General features: G+C 31.5%; 1 protein-coding gene across 1 annotated transcript; it reads left to right on the top strand.

Annotated features, from left to right (window-relative positions):
* The first annotated feature begins 507 nt into the window (after positions 1-507).
* LOC110734394 (putative disease resistance protein RGA3) lies at positions 508-5,923 on the top strand. The gene is made up of 3 exons (XM_021914532.1): positions 508-1,434; positions 2,200-4,687; positions 5,456-5,923. Exons 1-3 carry the CDS (start codon positions 789-791, stop codon positions 5,553-5,555), a joined length of 3,234 nt encoding a protein of 1,077 aa, XP_021770224.1. The 5' UTR covers positions 508-788; the 3' UTR covers positions 5,556-5,923.
* Positions 5,924-13,960: the final 8,037 nt, after the last annotated feature.

Below are 13,960 nucleotides of genomic sequence, written 5' to 3'. Positions count from 1 at the left end.
CCATTTACTTTTAAGAGTTTGTAGTACTGTAGTAAAGTGTGCAAATATTGATTCTTTTTTTTATAATATAAATACCAATTTTTAATCCATTGCAAATCAACATGTTTCAACCCTATGACAATTTATAAATATAACCAATTGTACATTGTATAATACAATTACTTTTATATCATGAAAAAAGCTAATAGACACTCTTGTGGTTTTAGATAAGAGAACTAAATGTAAACGTATTAAATAGAAATAAATACTCATAATTACACAAATTGATACGTAATTTTGTCATGCATTCCAAAATTAATACGGAGTTTATTTGAAGAAATACTTTAAATTTTTATCAAATAGTTTAGACTATTGAAGGCGCTTGTTAGCAAGATCCTTATATTGCGTATAATTGTTTTGATTACTGATATGTACTTAACCACTTAGCTCTGTGTGGATGATATTGTGTAAACCATTCAATAAATCAATGTAAGCCATAAAGTCAACATTTGAGAATAATACTTTATAATATCAAGCACCCAATTTTGATTTCAACCACTAATGATCTAATTATTCACAAATCACAATATTCAAATAATATTATTCAACAGACTAAACTCCAAAAGTCTCCCTCACTAGTTGATTGCCTCCCTTTGCTTGTTCCCTTCACACCATTTTCAATTTCTCACCACAACTCAAATCCTTAATCTTCCCCTTTGATGCTACAAGAACCCGTGATTAGCGATTGTGAAACCGACAGCTTGGTGATCGATCACAAATGAACTTGGAAGAGTTGTTGAAGGGGCAAAATGAGTGGAGTTATGGAAAATGCAGTAGGTGGACTAATAGCATCAGAAACTCATGGAATGCTTGCACTACTATTGTCACGTATCGCCGACGAAATCAAGCTAGGATGGGATTACACGAAAGAGTTAAAGGAGCTACAAAGTCAGTTTACTACACTAAGTTTATTATTAGAGGGTGCTTCCTTTCAAACCTACAACAACAATAACCTAGTACATGATTGGCTCAACAAGGTAGCCAATGCAGCCTACGAGGCAGATGATTTACTCGACGAGTGTTCGTATGATGCTTTGAAGCGTAGAGACAGGAATAGAAAGGCTAGAGACAAGCTCAAAGATGGAGTTACTTCTTCATTTTCGCGCTATCATATGGCGCGTAGAGTGAGGAAGTTGAGGAAATTGATAGCTAAGATATATAGTGATGCTAAGGTTATTGGACTTAAACCAATAAAAGTAGCTAGTGCTCATAATAGCATGTCAAGAAGTCATGGTGATGAGGTTGAAAACAGGACACAACAAAACCGGCGACAGTGGGTTGATGATCGGTTTCTTGTAGGAAGATATGAGGACATAACTCGGCTTGTTAGGTTGTTATGTGACCCTAGAAACACCGCGACAGATTTCAACGTTGTTGGAATTGTGGGCTTGGCTGGTAAGTTTATTACCCCAAGATTTATACAAAGTGATCAAATGTTCTGTTTTCTTTGATTCAAAATAGAACATTTGATCACTTTGTTTCTTTATGTTCCAAAGATTACCTTACCATGTTACATATCACAGCTATTTCCTTAAAAACTTGTTAGTATCAAATGCCGAATTAATTGTCATCGATCTTAATCGGTCTAGGCATTGGTCAAACAAGCAAGATCGAATAGAGTAATCAATTCAAGATAGTGAATGTTTTTCTACAAAATGCATATAAAATGGAATTAGGAATATTTTTGCTAATTTTGGTTATTTGTTACTTTCTCTGTTCTTTTTTACTTGACCTGTTTCTTTTCTCACGCTTGTCAATGCAAAACTTTAACGATCAATAGCTTTTATTCTCCATAAGTAAAAATTATAAAAGTTATATATTATGATAGTACTTATTGAGATAAATTCAAAAAGATCCCATATGAATATGTTTTTCCTTACCTATTACTCACAAAAGACGGTCAAATGAGGGGTGGTGAATAGTGTAAAAGTCAAAGCGGGTCAAGTAAAAAGAACGGAGGAAGTATATGTTATCCACTATAAATAGGGGTTTAATTGACACACGAATAAATCATTCTAATCATTTTGTTGATAATAAGAAATAAGTAAAAGGGCTTAAAGATGATCATCACATTCTAAGAAGCTAGTGTTTCTATATTTTCAACTTTTGGTAAGAAAAATAAATACTTGAACACTTATACCTTCTATATGTTCATGATAGGCTTAGGAAAGACGGCATTGAGCAAACGAGTTGCTAAGGCACAAGAAGTGATGGAATGCTTCAATTCTCATGTTATTTGGCTTGTGGTCTCTCATAGCTTTAATCAATCAGATATTTTGAAGAAAATGGTTGAAAGTCTTTACGGAGAGGCTTCAAATTTGTCGGAAAGTCAAGCCATAGTAAATAAGCTTCGAGACAAGCTCAATGGGAAGAGGTACTTACTCGTACTAGATGATGTGTGGGATACATTTGATTGGGAACCATTTAGATGTGCTTTGCAAGAAATTGGTGGATCCAAAGGTACTAGCCTTTTAGTGACCTCGCGAGGCAAAAATGTGGTGGCGAAGATGGACACATATAGTTGTGACAACCATGGTGAAAACGTCATACAAAAGGCTTATATTTATAAGCTACAAGGGTTGAATGAAGATGATAGTTGGTCTTTATTCATGGCGAGGATGAGTGGTGACAATCAAGTGGGCGCCGGTGATGAGGCATACGTGATAGCAAGGAGGATGATAAAGAAATGTGGCGGCGTTCCTCTAGCCATAAGAGCACTTGGAGACTTGTTAAGGGAGCAAAATATAAAGGCATGGAAAGAAATTGAGAAAAGTGATGTATGGGAGAAAGAAGATCAATATGGTATTTTGCCTTCCTTAAAATTAAGTTTCATTTACTTGCCAAATACGGCTTTGAGAAAATGTTTTTCCTATTGTGCCATTTTTGGGGAAGACGAAGTCATTGAAAAGGATAAGTTAATTCAATTGTGGATGGCGCAAGGCTTCTTGCAACCATGTGATAAAATGGAGTTAACAGGGGAAAAATATTTGAACATTTTGTTGAATAGTTCTTTTTTTCAAGAAGCTGAATTGGATGAACTAGGAAATGTGGAGACGTTCAAGATACATGATCTTGTATTGTCTCTGGCACGCGTTGTTTCAAGTGACTCGAAGTTTTTGAATCTAGAAGAGAAGATAAAGATCAATGATACTTCAAGTGGGCTTCGACACCAATCGACTACACTCTTTGAAGGAGAGATCACGGCTACATTTTGTAAGAAATTTCGTACATACTATTACAATCCACGGTCATTTTATCTAAGGGTCTACATAAGTTTAAAATTCTTGGCGCATTCTATGAACTTAAGGGTGTTATGTTTGTGTAATCTAGGACTAAAGGAGTTGCCAGAGTCGGTTGGTTGCTTAAAACATTTAAGGTACCTAGATATCTCAGGGAACGAGTTTGGGATACTTCCGAAAGTGATCACCAAAATTTACCATTTGCAAACATTGAGAGTGTTATCGATTGGTAAGGTATATGGAAGAAAACACTTTCCAATTCTTTCCAAAGAAGTTAGTAGTTTGGTAAATTTGAGGCACATTTGTGCTAGTAAATACCAAGAAATTGGTATACCCTTAGGCTTGTGTCATTTAACTGCTTTGCAAACTATACCGATAATCGATTTAAGAGAAGATTGGGGTGGTAGATTAAGTGAGCTAGGTCCATTGTTTAACCTTAAGGGTACATTGAGCATCCAAGGTTTAGAATGTATACATTGTTTAGATGAGGCTCGAGGTCTAAATTTGGGAAGCAAGTTAAATGTTGATAGGTTAATCCTAAAATGGTCTAGAATTCGAGACCAACCATACAATATGAATAATGAAATAATCCTAGAAGCCCTGCAGCCTCATGAGAGTTTGTCTAAGCTTGAGGTTGGATTTTACGGCGGTACAAGACTCCCTAGATGGTTGATGGAGATGAAAGGCTTAGGAGGATCACCACTATACAACCTCGTCTCACTAAGATTGAATCATTTTACATACGCGGAGGGAAATCTCAATGTCGAAAACCTTAGGTCACTAAGATTGTTGTCAATAAAACAGTGTTACTTGTTAACTGTTACATTTCCAAAACATGGGTTCCAATGCTGCAGACTGCTAGAAGTACTGATGCTAGATGGTTGTAACATTGAAAATCTCCCGAACCTATCGCCATTAACTCGGCTTCGTGCACTAGGCATTACATCATGTCATGGAAGAAGAAAGTACAAGTTAGAGCTAGCAGGGTTGTCTAGTCTCCCCTGTTTAAACAAATTGTACACTGATGAATTGTTACCTATAGACTTGGTGAAAGATAGTCCCCTTTGCGAATCGCTTCGGATATTGGATTTGGGATGTAGAAATTATTTGTACGATGGTAGGGAAACACTTCCTGTACAACTTCAGCATTTAGAGGCACTGCAAACCCTGGAAATAACCGAGTTCGAATGCCTCGAAACGTTACCGGATTGGCTAGGGAAACTGACATCTCTTGAAAGGTTGATGCTTGTTTCATTGCCGAAGTTGAAGTGTCTTCCTTCACAAGATGTTATGCAATCTCTCAACAACTTGAAGTATTTACATGTTAGAGGATGTCCTTTGCTAGAGGAAAAGTTTAGAAAAAAGAATGGAGAGTTGTTCAAAGTTTTACGTGTCCTTGATGTTAGCTGGTATGTTTATTTCCTGTCTCTTTGTTTTTGTTTTTTTAGTGTATAGCAAAAAAAAAAAAAAAAAACCGTAAAGATACATTAGACCAAAGTATGGCTTTAACAAAAAATTTAAACATAAAGATTCATTAGAACACATTAAAAGCAAGAAAAGACCACCCAAAGGAAAAAAAAAAAAAAAGGTGTAAAAATAGGCCGTCCATATATACAAAGGGGAAGGTAGTATTCTAGATTTGTCATAGATATTCTTGTTAGGCCCGGTTCTCTTCATCTTAAAATAATTAATTTCAATTCATTTTAGTAAAAATAATTTAATTTTAGCAATAATAATTTAATTTTAGTAAAATTAATTACAGTTCAGCAAAATTAAGGTGAAGAGAACATGACTTTGAGGAGTATTAAATAATGGGGAAACATAAATTAATCCTTATGATAAACAACAATAGTACTGTTTATCTAGTGACAATACTGTAAATAAGTGCTTAGGATATTTACTGTTTATGGGTGTTGCACTAAAACTGCAATATACACCAAAAAACGCTAATTATTGAAGCAAAATCACTATTTATGTAACGATTTTGCTTCTGATATTATGATTTTACCCCTTAGATAAACATAAACAGTTTATCAAAAAACCAATAGAGGCTTCCTCTTACTATTACGGGATAGTATAGATAATACTATGTATTTTTTTTTAGATGAATTATTATTACAATGAACCTCCACTTAAATTTTTTTAAGACTAATTATGTATATTTGGGCCGCATGTAGGTTGAATAGCGAGAGGCAGGCGTCATCATCAGTTGAACAGTCATTTGTACAAGGTAGATTTAATGTAATATCCGAAAACTATATGAGAAACTCAATATAGACAAATTTGTACTCCTATAAAGGAATAGGAACACATGGAAAATTGTACATTATTATGTAGATAGGAAGATTATTTCATGTTATATAAGTATATAACATTATTATACATTATACATAATCGATATAGATTGATATTTTGAAATTATACATTATTTCAGTAATTTAAAATTCATGATCGGAAGTTATGTTAATTCATGAATCATGATTGATAATATAGAAACTCTAATTGTAGGATAATGGAGGAGAGAGTAAGACGAGCGGAAGATAGACCGGATATTGAAACTACCACAAGATCTCAAGCACCAAATATTGTACTACCTTCCCACCAAAGAGGCTGCTGCAACCTCCCTTGGTTAAAGCTCAATAAACAATTCTTCAAACACATCCTAATTTAGAAATTCCCATGAACATATTCTCACTTTCATCGATCATCACATCTTTAAAAGACGCCGTGTTCATAATAATAACATTATGCTGAAACACCTCTTACTTCATATTCCTAGATTCAATTTTAGAAGTGGTGACAATCTCGCTCCCTGAATCAACAATTTCCCTATTGAACCAATTTCGTCGAATTCCAAGTCAAGAAGATTGACTTTTCTCTTGGTTATGATCGAGTATACTACAGATGGTTTCCTCGTTGAAGTTAAGGGGATGTATACTCAATTCTTGCCTCGAAACCACTTGGTCTACCCTAAGGATTTTGTATTGAAAACGTGTCAATTTACTCAATTATCGTCTGATAGAATCATTGAGCATGGTCGATTGCATTGGTGAATTTGACACACTAACGCCTTGTCTCTCAAAAGACTTGTCACTCACTATATATACGATCGATATAATTATTTCAAGATGATTCAGATTGATGCCCCTAATCTTGAGAATCTATACACGTTACATGGTCTTGGTGGATAGACTACTGAATCAATTGGATCTTGCATTATTCGCAATCTTGCAGTTAGCAAGAGCTTAAAAAGTGCAAGGATTGTCTGTAATGCTAGAATAACGGATGAATGGTTGAATCACATTAGTATTGATACTCTCTCCAAGCTAAAGCAACTCACCTTGAATGGTTGTCATAGTATTAAGCGTGTTAGAATATCAAGTACATCTCTTGATGCTATTGATCTATCTATTAATGGGTTAGAGGAATATCAAGTTTTGGTATGTTTATCGATCTCTTCCTACCCCATCTTTTGTGATAAATGATGCTAGTCGTGCTTCAACAATGGCTAATATTTGGTTGCAAGGGTACAACTACACCCATAATGCTCTTGAGTACGAGAAGCTAGTTAAGTTTCTGGGCATGTTTAATGTCTTGAGAAGATTGAAAGTAAATTTTTACGGGGTTAGTTATCTTTTTTAAAATCTTCTTCTCATATTTTACTATTCCTATTTCTTTTTGCTCTCCCCATATTGAAATTTTGTATTAGTAATTAAAGATATTAACGGTCAAAGATGTACTGTGTAATGAAACCATGTGTTGTACTTGCGATGTTTCTACCGTGTCATTTTTCAAAAAATGACACCATAACATGATAATGTGTCATGTTATAATTGGTCCATTTTTTATTTATTTTTAAAAGTCAAATGTACTATAAATGAATGTATAATTGTAAATACATGTATTTTTTTAAAGAATACGTAATTATGTCTTATTAAAATCATTTTCGAAAACTAAATTTTAATTAAAATTTCGAAGATAAAAAATTCTTCATTGTTCTTCATTCATGATAGTAATTAATCACTCCCATAAACTTGTATAATCTATTCACAACGCAGACCAAAATTCCAACCAAAATTCCGTCCAAATTCATTTACAAATTTCGTTTTAGGGTTCGATTGATAATTTTGATTAATGTAAAAATCACGTTATTTGATAGTTTTGAGAATGAAAAAAGCCTTAGGAGCGTGTATTATGATGATGTAAAATGCAGATCTTTCAATTTTTTTAACGATCAATGGATAACGAGGGTTTGCTCTTCGATTTAGAGTTCGAGTTTTTTTTTTTTTTTTTTTCACACTGTTTGATCCAGAATCGAGTTTTTTGTAATATGTTTGTGGTTAGGTTATTACCTGTATTGAGTTAATTAGATCATTACCTTAAAATTTTAGTTTTAATTTTGTAGTTGAAATTTGCTTGTGTGTAAGGCATTCATCAGTATTAGTTTTGGTCATTAATTTAAAATATTAAGTTTTATGTTTTAATTGGAATCTGCTCGTTCTCAAGACATTCATATGAATTACCTAACAATTGCGTTAGGTAATCACAATTTTACGTTAATCGTATAACAGAAAAATGATTTATGGTATCATTTTAGCAAAAAATATTTATGGGATCATTATCTTATTATAATTTGGAAAAAATATTTTTTGAATTTTTATCATATCATTTTAGCAAAAAATATTTATGGGATCATTATCTTATTATATTTTGGAAAAAATATTTTTAAAATCTTGGGCATATAAATTAGTGGCTATAATTTTGGGATATTCCTGATTAGCTTTTATTCAGTATTCACCATTGAAAGAGGAATTCTTTCTTTGCAAATACTTATGAACAATATTAATTTTCTAACAATATATAAGTATATTATATTATAGAGTGAGAAAGTATATAGATCATAATTTAATATTTTGTCACGTCCATAATATAATAAGGTTAATACCAGAATATAAAAAACACTGTTTTCCTATGTAATGACCAAAGATAGTTTAAGTCATTACCTAACCAACAAACAAGTTCGAAAAAACTTTATTACATTTGTCAGATCAAACAGGGGTTGCAAACAAAAAAAGAATGCGACCACTTCATCTTCTACAAGCTTGATACTCCTTGTTCTTTGACAAAATTGCACAATTTGAGTCCACATAAATCATATTGTCGAACCATTTAAAGCGGAATTCGTCCTTTGCAAATACTGATAAATGAGATTGCTGTTGAGATTTTTTTTTATGAACAAAAACCTAAAATCAAAAACTGCAAAAAACAAAATACAAAAACACAATTTGTTTTCGAAATTTTATCACGACTTTAGTTGGGATTTGCGAATTTATCAACAACTAACATTGAATTTGGGGACGGGGGGCTAATCTATGACATGATTGATGAACAATGATGAACGATTTTAATTTTATGAATTCTAATTATAATTATAAATTCAAAAATTTATTTATATTATAAAAATAGATTTTCATAATTTATAATTATGTATTTTTTTTTAAAAAAAATACATGTATTAAAAAAGAATACAAAAAAAATACAATTTTAATGCATTATGGACATTAAAAATAATTCAAAATGAAAATAAAAATACAAAATACAGGCCAATCAGATTTTGCCACGTCAGCAAATTGTGGTGTCGTTTTTAAAGAATGACATTGTAGAATTTTCAGCTGTACTTGTAATACTTGTTATTGTTTATCTATTGTACAAACCTCCCCTTGCTGTCAAGGACCAGAAACTCAACTATGTTGTGCAGTTTTGTAAGAGACACACCAATATCAATCAAGTTGTTGATGGTCTATTTTGGCTTTCTGCATGTGGTCCATAGACGATTACTATAAACTTCGGTCTCGATGCATCAAAGAAGTTTGAGGTATGAACACTAAAATACGTTAGTTTGAATCCACTTATATATATATGTGTGTTTGGGTCCAAATAACTTTAATTGGGCCTGTTTAAGTGTTTTAATTACAAAGCCTAAAAGCAAGGTTTAACTGAAAATTTTACACTACACCCTGGTGTAGCTTTGTTACCTACACCCCCTCCCCAAGTCACGTCATTTTTGTTCTTTTTTATGTTTACTTTTTTTTCCCTCTTTTGTTATATACCATTGCAAGTTAATTCAATATTTTGAGTTTCAATTCCATGTAAAAATTATTGTACTCGTATAAAACAAAGAGTGTGAAGAGATTTCCATGGTATCAATTATAATAAAGCAATTGGTGATCCTTTGTTTCAAAAAACAAAAAAAAAAACAATTAATAAATCACAAGAAATCAACTCAATAAGCAAATTGCAAGTCTAATCGAAGCAATTACAAACAAATTACAGTTGTTATGGCAGCGGTGGTGGCGAGATGATGGTTTTATGTGACAGCGGTGATAGTGGCGACAACGAGACAATAGTGGTCGTGTGGTAATGAGGCAACAATGATTATTGTGGCTTAATTAGTTGAGTGGGTTAGAGGGGGAAAGTGCAAAGGATTAAGAAACAGGGAAAATATAAAGAAGCTCAAATCACCATTGATAAAACTTGCTTCTTATTTTAATGAGAATTGTATATTTTTTAAATTTTTTTATAAACAGTATACTCGTATAATTTTATAATTGAACATATAATATTTTTAAAATGAACATATTTATTTAATAGTTGTAAATGAACATACAATTATATAATTGAACGTATAATATTTCCAAAATGAACATATTTATTTAATGGTTGTAAATGAACATGCAATTATTTATAATTGAACATATAATATTATAAAAATGAACATATTTATTTAATTGAAGTATTTCAAAACTGAACATATTTATTTAATAGTTGTAAATGAACATACAATTATTTATAATTGAACATTTAATTAAGGAGCATTATCATTGATGAAAAATGTATAAAATTTATAATTTTTGTACTTGTTATTGAAATTTTTTGAAGGTAGCACACACTCCTTATTGTAATTGTATGTAAGAATCATTTCCATGACAACTACAATATAGCACACACTCTTATTGAAATTCCTTATTAAATTTGTAAAATTAACTACTTCATGATATAATTGGTGCTTTAATTAGTAGTATAAATATATGTTTATCATATATCAAAATTCTAATAAATGTATCTTAATATGCAATTGATCATATAATATTATGTGATTGAACATTTATCAATTAAAAATGAACATTTAGTCATTTATCAAAGAAGTTTCCACTTCAAAATATAAAAAGAACGAACATTAATATGTGAATGATCATGTGCTAATATATAAATGAATATTAATTATATTAATAATCTATTAACATGTGAATAACATCGTACTAATATATAAATGAACATTTACCAAATTAAAAATGAACATTCATAAAAAATAGAACTTTCCACTACGAACTAAATTTACAAATCTATACTCATATGAAATAGATTAAATTATCTTGAAATTTGTGACAATTATACTCTTTTTTTAAAAAAATTTTGAGTCCAGCAATTTTATAAACTAATAACACACCACAAATTTACTTTTTTCCCCATTTTTTTTATAAAAAAAAAATAAAATTATATCATCATACTTACGTTGATACATTTTCAAGCTGGATGTTTCTTTTATTTTCATGAAAACACAATTGCAACAAAAACCAATAAAAAAAAAACTAGGACATTATACTTGTGTTTTCATTTCAAAAATCAACAAAAACACTCACAATTTCGATTTTTGACTTTGCTTTGGTATTTTTTTCCAGCGATTGTGTAAATTTGTCTCATATATTAGACATTATGCTAGACTATTATAGAGAATTATAATTTTTTACTGAAATTTATTAGCAAATATTGAAGATTTTGATGAGAAAGAAAATGGGGAAATAAAATGCAAAGAATGAAGAGAGAGAATTTGAATGGTGGTTCATTTTTTTTTAGTGTAGTGTATGGGGTATAGATGGTTACTGTAGCAACTTGCAAGTGGATAATATATGGGAAGTGAGGAGTTAGTGGGAGGAAGGGTAAAACGGTACCGTTTTGCATGGGGGTGTAGGTAGTAGACCCTACACTAGGGTCTAGTGTTCACTAATTAAGGTTTAACTCTCTCAAGCATGCCAAGTCAGTCAGGCCCAATCAGCGTGACAAGCCCACTTGACTTTAAGGCCCAGTTCATCTATTAAGCAAAGATATAAAAGTCTTCAATTGTCTCTTCTTACATTCATCCACATTAAGCCTCAAGCAATTAATTCTCTTGCATAACTTTCTCTCTCTGACACTGTATTGACTCCGGCATCAGAGGGGCCTTCTTTGGCACAACCCCCGAGGTCAATTTTACGTGTGTTTACTGTGCAGGAAATCCTCGGCCCAGTCATAACTTGGACCGAGTTCAGTCTTCAACCCCAGAAAAGGGCCTATCTAAGGTCCTATTGTTTTAACCGGAACAATATATATAGTTATGGCTGATGAATGACATTTACAAGTTTGAGTATGAGCTAGTTCGTACATATGTTTAATTTCTTTGCTTATATCTTGCTGTTTTAGCTTAAATATCTGATAATAGTATTGTTTCAATGATTTGTGATTAGTTTGAGTACAAAGAGGACGACAATACACTAGAGAAGTGTGGTTATTGTGACTATCTTCCAGTTAGATGTTGGCGGCATTGCTTAGATAAAGTGACAATCATAAATAATGGACTTTTGAAAAATAGTCCAATTAGTGCTAAACATGATGCTGAACTAGAAGAATTCTTCAAGACCGCAACACATCCTCGGATCATTGTCGTAAAGATAATTTATTTGTGACTTCCCATGAGAAAAGGTTTTGAGGCTTGTTGATTGATAATGCTAAACAATTATTTTACTAAACTGAAATTATTTTTACTGAACTGAAATTAATTTTACAGAACTGAAATTATTTTTACTGAATATTTTTTTTATAAGGTGAAGTGATGGTTTATATAACCTTAAAAGTTGGGTTATAAGACTTAATGACTTATTTCTTAAAAATGAGGCTTATGCTTAAAAGGGGTGAAGATTTGGTATCAATTCTCTTTAATTTGCCGTATCAGAATAACAGTCATACTTGTATTTCATATAATCATCGCCGCTGAGCCTACTTCTAGCTATGTTCTATTTATGACGTTTCTACAAATTTTTGTTTTTGAAAACAAATTACATATAAGTACGAGTAATAAGAACAAGTGCTCTGAAAAAAAGAAATTTCTATAATCAACTTTACTCTGTTTTTGTAGCATTTTATTTTATTTTATTTTTTCATACCCATATTCTTGTTTTTCTTTCTCATACCCATATTTTTAACTTTTCACACATAAAATCATTTACATTCTTTCTAATTTTCCCAATCACTGATGAAGTAGCTATCGTATTCGATAACTTTCTCCGACGAAGAGAATTGCTCTTTAAAGCACTCACCGAGGATTCCGACGAGCTTTGTAAACAATGCAATTAAGGTTACTTCTAACTTCCTATTATGGGTGTTTTTATCAATAAAATTTTCTTTGATAGAAATGAATTTTTTTTTTTTTTATTTATTATTATTATTTTGTATGGTATGAGTTTATGACATATATTTGTTCAAATTTTTATGATAGATTCTTATTGAATTTTTGTAATATGTTTCAATTCTTGCCACTCTTTACTGTTCAACTAATTTATAAAAACTCTATACTGAATAGCTAAAAATAAGATCTAATTTTCAACTAATTCTCTAAGCTAAAAACCTCCTAATTCTAAGCTAAAACTAGGTATTTAAATCTAAAAGGTGTTCGTACAAACATAGCCTCGGGTCTATTTATAAGAGACGAGAAAAGCGAAAGCAATGTCTATATAATGTATATATAAATATAATTTTATGTAATTTGTTAATATATAAATAATTATACAATTTGGTTGAACGCACTCATAAAAATGCTAAATATGTCACTTGTATTGCTTTTTCTGAGCTCGCAATTTCTGTAAAAATGGAAAACACTAATCAAAATTCAAAAGCAAGGAATAATGGCTGAATGTGATTTCAATAAAAAGTAAAGAAATCGAAGAAGATGTGTGTTTTTGATAATTCATAAGTTGATTGTTTTTTTTTCCCGACTTATTTTAATTTATTTTTAGAATGCTCGTAAACGACTTTGAGTGTAATACCGGGGATGAATTGGATTGGTCAATTAAGTATTGTATCATGCGATATGGGGGAGTTTTGGTAGCTGAAGATTGTGGAAGAATCTGATTATAGTGGTTTGACAGCGTACAAACAAATCTCTCATATTGTTCTAATGTTAGGATGAGACACAGATGATTTCATCAAGGGTCATACAAATGAAGAATCCAGTATAGAAATTAAAGGATTTAGGGGTTTTGGAAAATGCATCTATCATGTATACGCGTCAGTCACATGCACGACCCTGTTTTTGAATTTTGAGAGTATTGTATTTCCTTTAATTTGACTTCAAGTAATTATTCTAGTTATTTCTTTCACTTTTCCGTTTTTGTTGATCAGTTTTGTTTGTTTATTATTTTGCAAATATGTGTTTATTGATCGATTAAATACGAGTGACTAATTTTTAATTTATGTCTTTCGTATTATATGTCGACTCAATCAAATTGATTGTTCTATTTTTTAACTTACTTGCAGTGACGTCTCTAAGCTACAAATGGCTCTTGCACTCTACGCTGAGGCATCTACAAGCT

This window comes from Chenopodium quinoa, unplaced genomic scaffold (assembly GCF_001683475.1).
Source record: "Chenopodium quinoa cultivar QQ74 unplaced genomic scaffold, ASM168347v1, whole genome shotgun sequence".
Classification (NCBI taxonomy): domain Eukaryota; kingdom Viridiplantae; phylum Streptophyta; class Magnoliopsida; order Caryophyllales; family Amaranthaceae; genus Chenopodium; species Chenopodium quinoa.
Note: the sequence above shows the minus strand (reverse complement) of the source record. Positions and strands in the feature narration are given on the sequence as shown.

What these genes read in the sequence shown, in the direction of transcription:
- LOC110734394 (XM_021914532.1), top strand. Translation starts at nt 789, where the DNA reads ATGAGTGGAGTTATGGAAAATGCAGTAGGTGGACTAATAGCATCAGAA. An exon ending in TGGAATTGTGGGCTTGGCTG is followed by an intron (nt 1,435 to 2,199) that starts GTAAGTTTATTA and finishes TGTTCATGATAG; the next exon opens with GCTTAGGAAAGACGGCATTG. An exon ending in CGTGTCCTTGATGTTAGCTG is followed by an intron (nt 4,688 to 5,455) that starts GTATGTTTATTT and finishes GGCCGCATGTAG; the next exon opens with GTTGAATAGCGAGAGGCAGG.